This window comes from Vombatus ursinus, unplaced genomic scaffold, assembly GCF_900497805.2.
Source record: "Vombatus ursinus unplaced genomic scaffold, bare-nosed wombat genome assembly UNPS02014864.1, whole genome shotgun sequence".
Taxonomy (NCBI): Eukaryota; Metazoa; Chordata; class Mammalia; order Diprotodontia; family Vombatidae; genus Vombatus; species Vombatus ursinus.
This window is the reverse complement of record NW_020954642.1, coordinates 4,109,989-4,125,695: the sequence shown is the minus strand read 5'-3', so window position 1 is coordinate 4,125,695 and position 15,707 is coordinate 4,109,989. Positions and strand designations below refer to the sequence as shown.

The 15,707-nt window shown below is 44.4% G+C and overlaps 1 protein-coding gene across 1 annotated transcript in view; it reads right to left on the bottom strand.

Moving 5' to 3' along the window:
- Positions 1–282: 282 nt before the first annotated feature.
- The window catches only part of LOC114027908, a 102,805-nt gene continuing 87,380 nt past the window's right edge, over positions 283–15,707 (bottom strand). The window contains exon 7 of the mRNA XM_027842080.1: positions 283–3,763. Coding sequence (XP_027697881.1) covers positions 3,418–3,763 — 346 coding nt within the window. The 3' untranslated portion in view covers positions 283–3,417. The remainder of the gene's footprint in view (positions 3,764–15,707) is intronic.

Below are 15,707 nucleotides of genomic sequence, written 5' to 3'. Positions count from 1 at the left end.
CCCATTCCCTCACGCCTTGGGAAGGTCAGAGCCCTGCTACTAAGATTCAGACTAGCTTGGGGGTAGTTGGATGGGGGTGGGGGAGTTTGGCAAGGACACTGTCTTAAAGAACCTAACTCCATTCAGGGCTGGGAGCTGGACAGCCTAGGTGTGGATGGGAAGGGAGGTCACCAGGGAGGATTGTACAGAGGTACAGAAACCAGGTTGCCTCTATTGGAATCTCCTTTCTAGGCAATGGTCCCCCGTAGAGTGCAGTATAACATTGGTCTGGACGAAGTGTGAAATAGTTCTTTATTGTGTAATTAAAAACAGCTCTACAGTCAACTCTGGATACACGTCTTCCTGGTGGTAAAAACCAGTATGACCTGAAAGTTGAGTAACGACTATTCTTTTAAAAATGTATGGTCCCCTGAAGCTCCTGGACCCAGTCAGTATTGCTGGAACAGGGCTAAAGATCGTCACTTGTCTCAGGGACCCATACATTTGCCGTAGTCTCAAAAAAAAATGATACCAGGTTTCAGATGAGATTTAAAAAAAAAAAGTCATCCCAGCAAGTCATTTACAGCATGTAACCAGCTGCAAAATCATCCTGTGTGAACAATAAAACACTTTGTACTGCTTACAGATTCTAATTTTCAGAAACATTCAGGTGAAGGCTTGCTGGGTTAAAACATTATTTGCTAAATCAAGGCATTTGAATCAGCTGCTGTTTTTGCTGTTTCCTTTCCTTACAAGTTTCAATAAGGAAAGAAAAGCCCAGCTGTGCACTCGATTACTAAGTTATGTCTACAAGTGCTACATTGTTGGTTATTTATTCGGAACAAAGAAAGAATATATTGTTGCTCAATTCAGAGCCCAGCCCAAGAAAGAAAACATGTCCCGCTCCGTCTCTGTAGCCAGCTGCAAAAGCTGATGTGTCCTGAAAGTTTTTTGGTTGGTTACCCAAGCTTGCTACGGTGTGGAAGGAGGACAGGTTTCTTAGGAGACTCAAGGCCCTGCAGTGCATGTAGAAAATCTATACAGTACGACAGAGAGAGAAGATAGATATATTTCCCCCTATAAAACAGTAAAACCACCAAAGTGAACAGATAGCTGTTTGTAAACAATCCCTAGTATCCACAGAATGAATTAGAACATCAAGGCGGAAACAGAGCTAAAGAGAGCCTTTGAAAAGCAGTGAATAGCACTGGGAGAAATTCTAATTTTACATAGAGTAAAATATAAAATCTTCATTTTTTTTTCTCCCCCTTCCTGGCCCCCAGCTCCTTAAAAAGTGATTGAAGAAAAGTCATAGCCCTTCACTGGATTCGGAAAGTTTAATGGGGGCAGGGGAAGTAGGTGGGGGGAAGCAAGAAACAGGATGAAAATCCTGGTATTTTAAAAAAGGGACACAGGGACCTAAGATTAGGGGATTGAGAGTTGGCAGGGACCACGGAGATCATCTAGCCCAACCCCCTTATTGTACAGATGAGGAAACTGAATGTTTCCAGAAAGGTTGTGACTTGTCCAAGGTCACACAGGTAGTAGATTGAAGAACAGGGATTCAGCTTCAGGTCTTCCGACTCCAACTCCCATGTTCTTTGGAAAACACCACTCTGCTTTTAGAGTAAAGGCCCTGGGTTTGGGGAGAAGCAGAAGGAGGGTTAGGAGATGGGGTTGATGATTGGGTGGGTAAAACGGAACTTCTGGGTTGTTTCATGTTGCCTTTTTCAAGGCCAGCTCCGGAACAATGGCTCCTGGCAGCAGCAGGGCCAATGTGGGTGGTTGTCCAATACCCAAAGCTCCCTCCAGTGGAGGGAAGTGTTGGAGGTTTCCAACACAACTCCATTTTGTCCCCACACCCATGTTCAGAAAAGTCTGTGGCTCTGATAGAGCCAACTGGCACCTCCTTGCCCTCCTGAGACAGATCTCCTTCCTTAGCCTCTGTCTGTCCTCTGGTCTGGCTATCTGGATCCCGCCTGAATGTTCTCATGCTGCTGATCAGAGGAAAGGTTTCTCATCTTATGTAAGGGGTTCCAACGGCTGAAGAATTCTGGGGCTGATCCCCCACTGAGTTTCCAGCCCTCTTTTCTGGACTATGTCTTTCTCTCATCCTTCCTAGGAGATTTAAAGCCAAAGTTGTCTGGCCTGTCATCCATGTGTTAACTAAATGTGCTTGGGTTGGGGGTGAGGGGGAAGATTTAAGCCCATCAACTTCTCTGGGAAAATTTGCAGCCACAGACCCACTGAAGTTAGGCTTGTATATGCAGCCCAACCCATCTCTAGGCCAAGAGACTCTTTTCTCTCTGGTTGAAGCATTAGTTGGCAAGTTTCTCTAGACTAGAGCTCCACAAGGACATAGACCATGTCTTATATAAACTTTATTATGTCCCCTGATTCCCAGCATAGGGGTCTGTATACAATTGGTGTTTGCTTAATTGAACTAACAGGGAAACCACTCATCGAATATTGAGAAGTGATTGGGCCCAGGACACACCACCAGGCCAAGACAACTCTCACTCTCTTATCAGGGCATTGTCCATTGGACCCATTAGTTCAAACCTGTGGAGAGGCTGTCTGACAGAGGATATGAATGCCAGAAAATCAAGGCCATGGGGTTTAGCTCTGTGAGGGGCTGCTGCCCTTTAAATAAGCTCAGGCTCACAAGGTGGGCCTTCTGGGAATGATTTGATAGCATGGCTTACTTGGGTTCTTCTGGTCCAGGCCAGCCAACCTTAGAGCTGTGTGGATGGCCTGAGAAGGATAAGTTCCAATCCAAGTTCTAGCCATTGGTTTGGAGGGACTGAGGGTGCCTACCATTGGGCTCCTGCTCAAGTCGAGTGTTGTGGGTGGTGGATACCACTCTATTGCCTCTTCAAATTCATTTTAAAATCTCATTTGGAAGGGAGAATTTTTTTTCCATTGGTAGCACAAGCCGCTGTTGACAACACCTGTCTATTTCCCCTGACCTCTGGCCCATGCTAGCACTCTCAGATCAACCAGCTTGCGTCTCTCTGAGGAGAGGACGGGGGTGGGGGCAGAGAGTGAAGGGGGCATGGAGTACGGCAGAAATGACCTAAGGGCTGCCTGAGCAGAGGCTGTTAGCAGTTTAGGGAAGAATTCCCAATGCAGAAATCAGACTCTGACCACCCAGGTTACACAAACTTTGAGAACCTGCTGGGAAAATGCAGGGAGAGGAAGGGGCTGGAAGAAAAGAGCTAATGCCCTGCATGTCCCAGGTCCTGAAAGGGACAGGGAACAGAAGGGAGTTTTGTACGTTGGGCTGGTAGTGAGAGGTTCATTCTATTATTGAATGACACTGCCCCCAACCTCGTGGGTTTTGTGTTGTTGTTACTGTTTTTCTCTGCATGTGTGTACGTGTGTTTGCAGCTAGTCAGGCCCTCCCCTCTGAAGTGGGTTAGCAAAGGCCTCCCCTGGTTACACAGTCCTGTTGAGAAGGGTCTGGTACTCAGCTGGGGAGCTTTTCAGACTCTGAAGAGGAAGGAACACATTAGGGTCATGCACTACAGTTTCATAGGGTGGCACAGTTTCTAGGGCAATAGTGGAGATGGCTGCTTGTCCTTGGGGAGATCTGATGGAACAGCCAGCATCCCTCTCGGCCACAGGCAAAGAAGCCCCATCTTCTTCCTCATCCCTCAACTCTGCCGCGCTGATCTGGATGGAGACATCCCTGTCCCGGCAAGGGTCATTTAGTGAGTATGGTGGAGGGTCTTCAGTGGGGATGTAGATTTGAGTTGACCCTGGTCCCACACATTCCTCATAGCTGAAAAAAGAGAGAGAGGGAAAGAGACTTCTAAGGCCTAGGTCTTGGATAAGGGCCCCTCCACTTCCCAAAACATTGTTTTTTATATTTTCCCACTTAAAGCTCAAAGGTACTTGCTGCTGACATTCTATGCCCTTAAATCTCTTCCAGTCAACATTCCTGTGTTCTAGCATAATAATCATAATACCAAAAATTTACATAGTGCCTACTATGAGTCAGACACTGTACTAAGTGCTTTACAAATATTTTTTCATTTGATCCTCACAACAGCCTTGGAGGGTATTATGCCTATTTTACAGATGATGAAAGGCAGCTAGGTGGCACAGTGGATAGAGCACCAGGCCTGGAGTCAGGAGGACCTGAGTTCAAGTATAGCCTCAGATACTTTCAAGCGGTGTGACCCTCATCTGAAAAATGAGTTGGAGAAAGAAATGACAAACCACTCCAATATCTTTGCCAAGAAAACTCCAAATGGGGTCAGGAAGAGTTGGACATGACTGAAATAACCAAACAACAAAAACAGATGAAGAAACTGGGGCAAACAGAGGTTAAGTGACTTGTCCAGGGTCACATAGCTATTATGTGTCTGAGGCTGGATTTGAACTCAGGTCTTTCTGTCCTAAACTATCCTTCCTATCCACTGTATATTCTTACATCACTAACATTTGTGTCCTAAGATTCCTTCTAGGCCTGATGTTCCACGTTCAAGCATTCTATGGAACTATCCTATAGTTCTAAGATACCTTTTCAGCTCTGATATTGTCTGCATGTCCTATGAGCATAGCCCTGTCCTTGACTGGTCTGAGATACAAGAGGGGATGAAATTGTCCCTGCCCTGAAGAACTTACAGTCTAGATGAGGGGAGCAAGACACACACACACACACACACACACATACACACACACAAACACACATTGAATAACTAGGGAATAACATTCACACGGAATGAATAACTCAATGTAGGGTACAAATTGCAAGTGCTTTTGGAGCTAAGAAGGGAGGGAGAAGAATGACTTGGAAGGAATCATCAGAGAAGGCATGGAGGAGGAGGAAGAGAAAGAGGAGGAAGAGGAAGAAGAGGAGGAGGAAAAGGAGGATGGAGACAATGACAACAACAATGATGTTGATGAAATTGACCTTGAAAGATGGCAAAAGGAAGGGCCAAGGGAACTTCAGGTCAGGGTGGTGCGACATAAAGTTTCAATAAATCAGATACAGGATGAATATACTCAGACTAATAGAAATAGAAGGGGCCTTTGAACAGAAAATGCTATCACAGAACATTAGTGGTGAAGAGGACTTCGATAATGGAATGTTAGAACTGGGTGAATCCTTAAGACAGAATGGGTGAGCTGGATGGGACCTTAGAACATACAGTGGTAATGACACGGCTCTTTCGAGCTCAAGGGGAGCTTAGAACACGGGATCTTGGTGGAGGACCTTGGACAGTGCCTTGAGAGCTAGTCCTAGGGCCCGAGAGGCCAATCCTCTCAGTTTACCTTCTCAATCTTACTACACCTCACTCCGCTTCACACACTCTATGGTTCTGTCAAACTGACTTTCTTTCTGTTCCTCATAGACGATGCTCCATTTTCTGTCTCTGGATCTTTGGACTGGCTATTCCCCATGGCTGGAATGCATAACCATCTCAATTCCACCTCATAGAAGGTCTGGTCTCCTTTAAGGCGTAGTTTAAGTTAGACCTGAGTGCAAATCCCACCTCAGACATCTACTAGCTGTGTTACCCTGGCAAGTTGCTTTGCCTCTATCTGCCTCAATTTTCTCATCTGTAAAATGGGGATAATAATAGCACCTACCTGCTAGATTTGTTGTTAGGATCAAATGAGATAATATTTATTAGGCATTTTGCAAACTTCATAGTGCTACGTGAATGCTATTATTACTATCATTACTATTACATGAAGCCTCTCCTGATCTCCCTGGCTGCAAATGCCTTCCTTATAAAATTGCCTTGTATCTATTTTACATGAAAATATGTACTATATATAAATATAATATATGCATGTTTCTATACATAAATGTTATGTCTCTTGTTAGAATATAAACTCTCTGAGGACAGGGACTATTTCATTTTCATTTCTGTATCCCTAGCACCTAACATATACAGGGCATATAGTAGGGACTTAATAAATTCTTGTTAGTTGACTGACTGATTGAAGGGATTTGCTCAGTACCAAAGCTTGGTTGTGGCATAATTGAGACCAGAACCTTGAAAAGCTGGTACAAATCTGCTGCAGAACTTCTCCTGGTTGAGGGGCAGTTCTTAAGCCATTTTTGCCAGCTGCTTTTCTCTCCAGATCATCAGCATTCCTCTCTCTTTATCCTTTGATTCTTTTCTTTTCTTTTTTTTTTGGAGGCAATCAGGGTTAAGTGACTTGCCCAAGGTCACACAGCTAGTAAGTATCTCAGGCTGCATTTGAACTCAGTTCCTCCTGACTCCAGGGCCGGTGCTCTATCAAATATGCCACCTAGCTGCCCCCCTCCCCAATTTAGCTTGTATTGAGAAGTCAGTATACCTTTTCTCATCTAATATTTCTTACATATTGTCTCCTCCATTAGATTGTGAGCTCCTGGACAGTAAGGGCTGTTTGTTTGCCTTTCTTTGTGTCCTCAGCTCTTAGTAGTACCTAGTAGGTATTTAATGAATTCTTGTTAACTTGATTTGTTGGTTTAAGTATGGTCCTGGAATAGATGGTGTGTTGGTCTATTGTGGAAGAGGTACTGTAGCAACATGGAGAGATTGTGGGACTTGGTGTCAGGGAGACATAGGTTCTACTTCTGCCCCTGGGCAAATCACTTACCCTTACTGAACCTCAGTTTCATCATCTATAAAATGGAGATAATAATAGCACCTGTCTCCAAGGGTTTTTTATAAGGCTCACATGAAATAATGTAGGTAAAACATGACAGAAATGTCAGCTTCTATCGTTAGCTAAGTGACAAGAGGCTTATCTCCAGGTTGGCTACAGGGTGATGATTTTCTGGGTCACAGCAGGGTTCTAAGGCTGCTGCTAAGTTACAGACATTTTGTTGTTATTGTTCAGCCATTTCAGTTGTGGCTGGCTCTTTGCGATCCTCTTTAGGGTTTTCTTGGCAAAGATACTGGAGTGGTTTGCCATTTCCTTCTCCAACTCATTTTATAGATGAAGAACCTGAGGCAAACAGGGCTCAGTGATTTGCCCAGGGTCACACAGTGACCCTGTGTGTCTGAGGTTGGATTTGAACTCAGGTCCTCCTGACTCCAGGTCCAGCACTCTACCCACTGTGTCACCTAGCTGCCCCAAAGAGGATTAATACTTATGAAATCATCAATTACTAGATCATTGTGCAAACAAAAAGCAGACATTTATTAGGCACCTACTAGATGTTGGTACTATGCAAGGTACCTGGGATACAAAGTATGGTTATTACCTAACTTGCATTAATATGGTGCTTTGTGGTTATGAAGCCCATTGGAACTTCACAAAAACTCCAAAGTGGGCAGGATGCTCATTTTATATTGGGGAAACTGAACCTTCAGAGAAGTCATGTGCTTTGATAAAGGTCATACAGCTGGTAAGATGGGGGGTTAGACTCAAAGGATTTCAATGGTCCCTTTCAGGTCCAACAATGTGTCACAAGGCTGGGACTTTAGGTTTTTTTCCTTTACATCATATCAGATTTTCTGGATTTGCAGTTGGGAGGACTTCAGTTCAAATATCCAGTTTGTCAGTCATTAGCTGCGTGACCTTGGGCAAGTCACTCTCCTTTCCTCAGTCTTAGTTTCTCATCTGTCAAAAGAAGGAATTAGTCTAGACCAGCTTTAAGGTCTCTTCTACTTCAGATTCCAGGATATGGAGATCGTTCAATCCCTCCTACTTGCATGTGGCAGACCTCTTTTTGAAGCAAAGTGTTTTGGAAGTGGTGGTAAAGACAGGGTTAATATCTCCATCTGAGGTGTTCTCTTTGCACCAGGAAAAAAAAAATGGTGACTGTGGGGATAGTGAGTGGGGGAACCAGGGAAAATAAATCCAGATCAGGCTTTATTATTTTCAGTGGGACTGAATATAAGTTGGGTTTGTTGCCATGGAAACCTAAGAGCGTTTAACTAACTGGCTGTCATTCATGAAGAATGACCTTGGAAGGAGGGGGAGGCTCTTGGGGAGGGGAGGCTGAAAGTTGGGAGAATTTCTGGCTTCAGGATCAAGGTGCAAAGTTGAAAAAACAATATGTATCTTTGATGGAAATGTTATTTTTGGCTTCATAAATCATTCAAGAACCAGATTGCCAGAGAGATTCAGAAAAAAGCACAAGCATCCGAAGACCTGGGTTTGGGTCCTGGATCTGACACCTGACTCTAGGTAAATCCCCCATCCTCTCTGGCCTTTGATTTCTTCCTCGGTAACACGAAGGGGCTGGATGAGATGATCTCTTAAGGTCCCTTTAGGAATGACCTTGTCTATGTTTTGTCCTTACTTATCTGTGTATATGTTGTTTTCCCCCAGTAGGATGTAAGCAGCGACGGTTCCTGTTTCATCTCTGCATCTCCAGTGCCTACAGCAGTTTCTCGCATACAGCAGGTGCTCAATAGCTAGCATTTATAGAGCACTTGAATGAATGTTCTCTCATTTGAACAATCCTGGAAGGGGGGGTGTGGGGTGTGTGTGTGTGGGTACAATTATTATTCCCATTTCAAAGATGAAGAAACTGAGGCAGGTGGAGGTTAAGTGGCCAGTAAAAGTCTGAGGCAGGATCGAAACTCAGCTCTTCCTGACTCCAAGTCTAGAACTCTAACTACTGCACCACCTGGCTGTCTAATACATGCTTGTTAAATTGAGTTGAAGTCTAGGTTTCCATATACACCATCTGCATCTACCACATTTGTGCCCCAGAGGAGCCTGGGGAGCAAACAGTGCTTCAAAAATTCTGCCAATTAAACCCAAGGAGAATTTGGCATCGTCAGCAAGAGCGAGATTCAGGGGCTTGTGTAACATGATGGCTTCGTTAAGACCATCTGTTCTAAGCGTGAGGCCTGTAAACCTTACCCGCTTTCACTGTACCTCTCATCCACCAGGATTGGCACCATACCCATCAATTACCACCATCATTCATTTAAAAGTCATTTAAGTGCTAACTATGTACAGTGGTGCAGTGAATAGAGTGCTGGGCTTGGAGTCAGGAAGACCTATGTTCAAATCGGGCCTCAGACCCTTACTAGCTGTGTGACCCTGGGCAAGTCACTTAACCCTGTTTGCTTCCATTCCTCATCTGTAAAATGAACTGGAGAAGGAAATGGCAAACCATTCCAGTATCTTTGCCAAGGAAATCCCAAAGGGGTCACCAAGAGTCAGACATGACTGATATATAGTTTCCTGAGGACATCCCAAGACAAATGGGACTCCACTTACATCCTCATGGAATTCACAATTGAATTAATAGCCTCCATTTCTGTAATACTTTAAGGGTTATAAAGTACTTCCTTCACAAGAAACCTCTGAGGTCAGTAAGGCTTCAAGGGCTGCTTCTCCATTTTAATTGTGGAAAAACTAAGGTTCAAAGGGAGGAAATGACAACTTCTCTAGACCTAGTTTACCTGTTTGTTAAATGAGGGGATTGGACTAGTTAATTTCTTTAAGTCCCTTCCAGCTTTAATTCCTGTGACCCCATGACTAATACAAAGTGGGTAAGGGGCAAAGACCTGACTCCTCAATTCTTTGCTCTTGCCGCTTCATCTCAGGACACATTCACATCTGCACATTACTGCTTGAGATAATATTTGTAAAGTACTTAGCATGTATTCAGTAGGCACTTATTAAATGCTTCTTCCCTCCTCTCTCCCAATAACTCTATAGTCACAGTTATAATTAAATGCTTTGTAGACTACTATGCAAAGAGCTATGTGAGGTCCAAGGGAGGGAAGGTCATTTCCAAGGAGAGGATCAGGAAAGTTTTCTTGGGATTGGGCACAGGGATACAGGGCAGGAAGCAAGGTTCATGTTCAGTCTGTGACCAAGGTTAGGGGAGATTTTAATCCATTAGTCAAACAGCACGCTCTATGTCAGGAATAGTGCTATGCGTTGGGGATACAAAGAAAGGCAAAAAATAGCCCCTGCCCTCAAGGAGCTTACATTCTAACTGGGGGGACGAGGTGCAGACAAGTCTGTCCAGACAAGATAGAAACAGGCCAAATTGGGGATAATCTCACAAGAAAGCACCAAATAAGCTTAAAAAGGACTGGGAAGGGGGGCAGCTAGGTGGTGCAGTGGATAGAGCTCTGGCCTTGGAGTCAGGAGGACCTGAGTTCAAATCCGGCCTCAGACCTCAGACACTTGATACTTACTAGCTGTGTGACCCTGGGCAAGTCACTTAACCCTGACTGCCTCACCAAAAAGAAAAGAAAAAGGTGTGGGGGGGAAAGACTGGGAAGGCTTCCTGTGGAAGGTGGGACTTTAGCTGGGACTTGACAAAAGCCAGGGAAGACAGGAGGCAGAGATGAGAGAAAGAATTCCAGGCATGGCGGACAGTCTATGAAAATGCCTGGAATTGGGAGATGGAGTGTCTTGTGTGAGGAACAGCAAGGAGACTCATGTTAACTGGATTACAGAGTATATCATCATCGTGTGAGACTGTGTAAGGTTGTAGAGAGTTCATTGGATTTATAATCAAAGACATGGGTTTGAGACCAGGCTTAGCCATTTATTGGCCACGAGAACAAATCCCTCCCCTTCTCTTAGCCTCCGTTTGCTCATCTGTAAAATGGGCAGCTAGGTGGTTAGGTAGGATATTTACTCCTAAAACCAGGGTCCCCACTAGTGTTTCCCATTGACAATCAGTCAGTAGATGAAATGAGCTCTAAGGAAAGGCATTTACTATTATTTAAAGCCCTGTAAAAGTTTGCTTGGGGCAGCTAAGTGGCACAGTGGATAGAGTGTGGCCTCGAATCAGGATGACTCATTTTCTTCCTGAGTTGAAATCCAGCCTTAGACACTTAGTAGCTGTGTGACCCTGGGTAAGTCATATCACCCTGTTTGCCTCAATTTCCTCATCTGTAAAATGAGCTGGAGAAAGACACGGCAAACCGCTCTCTATCTTTGCCAAGAAAACCCCAAATGGGGTCACGAAGAGTTGGAGATGACTGAAAAACAACTGAACAACAACAACAACAACAAAATAGGAATAATAATACTTGTACTAGCTATATTGAGGGGTTGTTATGAGGCTAGAATTAGATAAGACGTGATGAAGCACTGCTTAAATGGTATTGGCATCATTGTTGCTATCCATCACGTATCTGGCATCCCATGGGTGGGTGGCACAGCGTTTGATACTCTAGGTTGGATGTTCATTCCAAGATTAATCAAAACAAAGATCTCACCGATGGTGGCAGTTAGACAACTTTTTTTTTTTTTTAGAAAAAGTTTTAGCTCTGTTGGTGAATGAACTAATTTATCTTCTTTCCTTTACTAAGGACCTACTATGTGTAAGGGAGTGGATCAGTTTCTGGGAACACAGAGACAAAAAAAATGGCAGCTCTTGACCTCAAGAGGTGATATTCTCATGGAGTGGGCAGTATTGGGTCCTGGACTTGGAGTCAGCAAAACCTGGGCTTGAATCCCATCTCAGACTTGCTATGTGACCTTGGGCAAGTCACTTAACCTGTTAGTTTCAGTTTCCTCATCTATAAAATGGGGATAGCAATAGCACCTACTTGCCAGGGTTGTTGTGAGGATCAAATGAGATAATATATGGAAAGCGCTCTATGACATTCCAAGTGACTTGAGCCTCTCTCCTGAAATTTCCTTGTATTTATTTGTACATAGTTTGCATATATTTATATGGGTCCATGTTTCTCCCTGGTATAATTTGTAAGCTTCTTGAGGATAAGGACTTGTGATTTCATTGGTTCTAGGGCAAAGGGTTCTTCAAATGTGGCCTGGAGACAGATGGGAATCTCCAACACCCTTTCAGGGGGTCCTCAAGGTCAGAACTATTTTCATAATAACACTAAGACATTTTAATTTCTAATATAGTAAATGTTAATTCACATAGTCCATATAACAAGAACTCTTTAGGGTCCTTAATATTTAAGAGGATAAAGGGATTCCTCAGACCAAAAAGTTTGAGAACTTCTGGTTTAGGCAACTAAGGAGGCAGCTAGGGGGTACAGTGGTTAAAGGCTAGGCTTGGACTCAGGAGGACCTGAATTCAAATTCTGCCTCAGACATTTACAAACTAGCTGTATGACCTTGGGCAAGTCACTTAACCATTATCAGTCTCAGTTTCCTCGTAGATAAAATGAGGGAGTTGGAGTAGATGGCCTCTCTAAGGTCCCTTCCAGCTCTAAATCTATGATTTAGATTTAAATTAGATTAGGGGCAGCTAGGTGGCATAGTGGATGGCTGGAATCAGTAGGACCTGAGTTCAAATCCAGCCTTAGATACTTACTAGCTATGTGACCCCGGGCAAGTCACTTAATTTCAGTTTGCCTCATTTTCCTCAGCTGTAAAATGGGGATGATATTAGCACCTGCCCCCCAGAGTTGTTGTGAGGATCAAATGAAATGATATTTGTAAAATGCTTAGCACAGTACCTGGCACATAGTAAGTGCTATATAAATGTACTATATATAATATAACACAATATAATATAGAAGTTCTTTATAAATGGAATCATTATTATTATCTTAGGATAGTATGAACTCATGGCAGCTAGGTGGGACAGTGGATAGAGCACCTCAGAGACTGTGTGACCCTGGGCAAGTCACTTTACCCTGTTTGCCTCAGTTTCCTCATCTGTAAAATGAGCTGGAGAAGGAAATTGTAGACCACATAGTAAAGAGTGGACACAACTGGACATGAACTCATGGGTGAGGAAACTTCCTTTTCAATACCTTCTCCACAACTTATATAGTCTTAGTTGCCTAGAACAGTAGTATTAAACTCCAATAGAAAGGGATCCCTGCAGACTGCAGATTGATTTAGAAAACCACAAATTAACATCATCTGTGTTGCACTGTATGTTTATTTCTTTTGTTAAACATTTCCCAATTACATTTTCATCTGGTTCTGGCCCAGGCTGCTGGGCCTGAGTTGATGCCTCTGGCTTTGCCTATTCAGAGGTTTAGTGACTTACCCAGGGTCACAGAGGTGCCACCTGAACCCAGGTTTTCCGCGCTTCAGGGCAGGCTCTCTAGCTACTACACCATGCTACCTATTCCATTTTTGCCTCTGTGTACATTTGCCCGGCATGGTGCCTGATGTATATTAGGTAATTAATAAATCCTTGTTGATTAACGGATTGGGCACAGACATAGGTAGTCAGAGGCCATTCAATGGCCTAGAAAGGGAGAACTTTGTGTTTGAAGGGATTAATTAACCTCACAAATGAGGGCCAAATTTTAAAACAACCACTTCCATTTGAGCAGGTTGGTAAAAAATAAGACAGGTTTTACCAAGAGGCAGCCCCAGGGAGGGGAGGTAAGGAATTTAAGAGTCTGGCTCCCAGCTGCTCGTGGTGAATGAAAAATAACCTTCCCCTCACAAATTTAAGGTGAAATGGAAACCTATTTCCTAAGAGATTGAGATGGAGAGAAGTGATTGGAATACTTAACATCTCTGTGGCCCTTGGTAAGGCTTTTCCCAGCTGTTTGGTGGTGATTAATCAGTGAACCCAGCCTGAGACCTCGAGAGATGGCCAACATTATCACTGCTATTTTCCCAGGGAGGGAAGGGAGCCACAGAGGTTAAGTGGTTGGCCCTGGTGCAATGGTGCTCCAGTCTCAGAGTCATGAGCTGCACGTGAAAAGGGCTCTAATCTCTTTCTCTTCTTTAAGGACAGGGTCTTGCATGTAGTAGGTACTTAATAAATGCTGGTTTTCTTCCCTCCCTACCTGTCTTCTTTCCTGCCTTCCTCCTATCCTCCCTCTCTTCTTTCCTCCCTCTCTTCTTTCCTTCCTTCCTTTTTCCCTTCCTTCCGCTCCTTCCTTCCTTCGTCTCTCCCTCCCTCCTTTCTTCCTTTTTTTCTTTCTTCCTCACTCCCTTCCTCCTTCCTTCCATTTTTCCTCCCTCCCTTCTTCCCTCCCTCCTTTTCTTTCCTTCCTCCCCTCTGTCTTTCCTTCCTTAATACATTTTTGTTGAACTGTATGACGGGCAAAGATTTTCTGTCCAGACCAGCCAGACCTTGAGGGTGCTTTCCTAGTAGTATGTCATGCTGCATAAGCAACATGGGGTGGGAAAAAAATTCCCATAAGAATGTAAGGCAGTTTGGATTCTAGTGCTGACTTTGTCACTAATTAGTGGATGAACTAGCTGTGAATCACCTTCACTCCCTCCTTAGTTTCTTTCTCTGTGAAACATGGCATTTAATTAGTTTCCCTAAAGCCCCCTTCTGGGACAGCCAGGTGGCGCCATAGTGCACAGCGTGCACGACCTGGAAAACTCATCTTAATGTGAGGACAAATCTGGCCTCAGACCCTTAGTAGCTGTGTGACCCTAGGCAAGCCACTTAACCCTGTTTGCCTCAGTTTCCTCATCTGTAAAATGAGCTGGAGAAGAAAATGGCAAACCACCCCAGTATCTTTGCCAAGAAAACCCCAAATGGGGTCACAAAGAGTTGGAGATGATTGAACAACAACACAACAATGATACTTCTGGCTCTAGGAGACTATATTCCCAGATTCCTTCCTGCTTTAATACTCTATATCCTGCTGGTTGTGGTGGGACATGTCTATAATCCCTGCTACTGGGAAGGCTGAGGCTAATGGATTGCTTGAGTATAGGAGTTCTGAGTTATAGTAGGCTAAGCTGACTGGGTGTCTTTGTTATGTTCAGTACCATGATGGGGAGTCACTGGGAATGGGGGCACCAGGTTGCCTGAGTGGTGATTGGAAATTTGAGAGTAGGTCATAGTCTCCATGACCATCAGCAATGGGTTTGGACCGGTGAGTAGCTATGGTTCTTCCAGCCAGAGTGAGATAGAGAAGCCGAGTTTCAAAATTCCCTCAAAAGGCAGCCATTCTATGTACAGTGTTCTAATAGTCCATGCTCTCAGGTCTCCTATAGCTTTAACATTTTATGGTCAGAAGAAAGGAGAAAAAGGAGATTTATTACTATGTGGCATTGTTTTTGTTGTTTAATGAAAAGGGAGGGGAAAGGAAAGGAATGAATTGTGGAGGGGTAGAGAGAGAAACTCCCAACGGTGTCCTCAGAGGTGTTTGGTGCTATGGGGCCTCTTGTCAGGCTCATAGGTTACCCCTTTGCCTGGGGTTTACAAGTGTCTTTGAGCAGAGGAAACTCTCCAAAGGAATGGGACAAGAGCACGTCTTGTCTGACTAAGCCCACTGGAGGGCGTGAAGGGCAGAGGTACATCAGTTTGTCTGCTTTCCCTTCAGGCCTGTCATCTGGCAGAATACCTCTCTTGAAATCAATGTGACAGGCAGTGCAGAGGCTCTCAGAATCATGAGGGAATCAGCAGCCCCTGGGGAGGGGTGCTGGTGACCTCTTCAGGGCTGTCAGGATGGATTGAGCAAATAGCTATCTGGAGTGGGACAGTTCTGGAGCCCCTCAGCACCCTGACCAAACCATGGGGCTCTGATGCCCAATTCCTCTTAACCCCGTTTGGAAAACCACTTCAAAGACCCCTGAAGCTCCTTCATGCAAGCAAGCGGCTGCTTTTAAGAAAATGCACATGAAAGGGATCTGTTCCAGCTGCTGCCTCCGTGCAACCTTGGACAAGTGACCTCCCCTCTCTGGACCTCCATATCCTCCTCCCCTCGCTCAGATGAGAAGGTCTGACTGATACCGTGTAAAGTCCTTGCCAGCTCTGATGCGCTACCCATCTACTTTCAAATTTCCTGAGAGTGAGGTCATGGGACGCGAGGCGGGGCAGAAGGTAGGAGAGAGGAATGACAAGTGATGACGAGCTCAGTTAGGTGGCTCCTCACCAG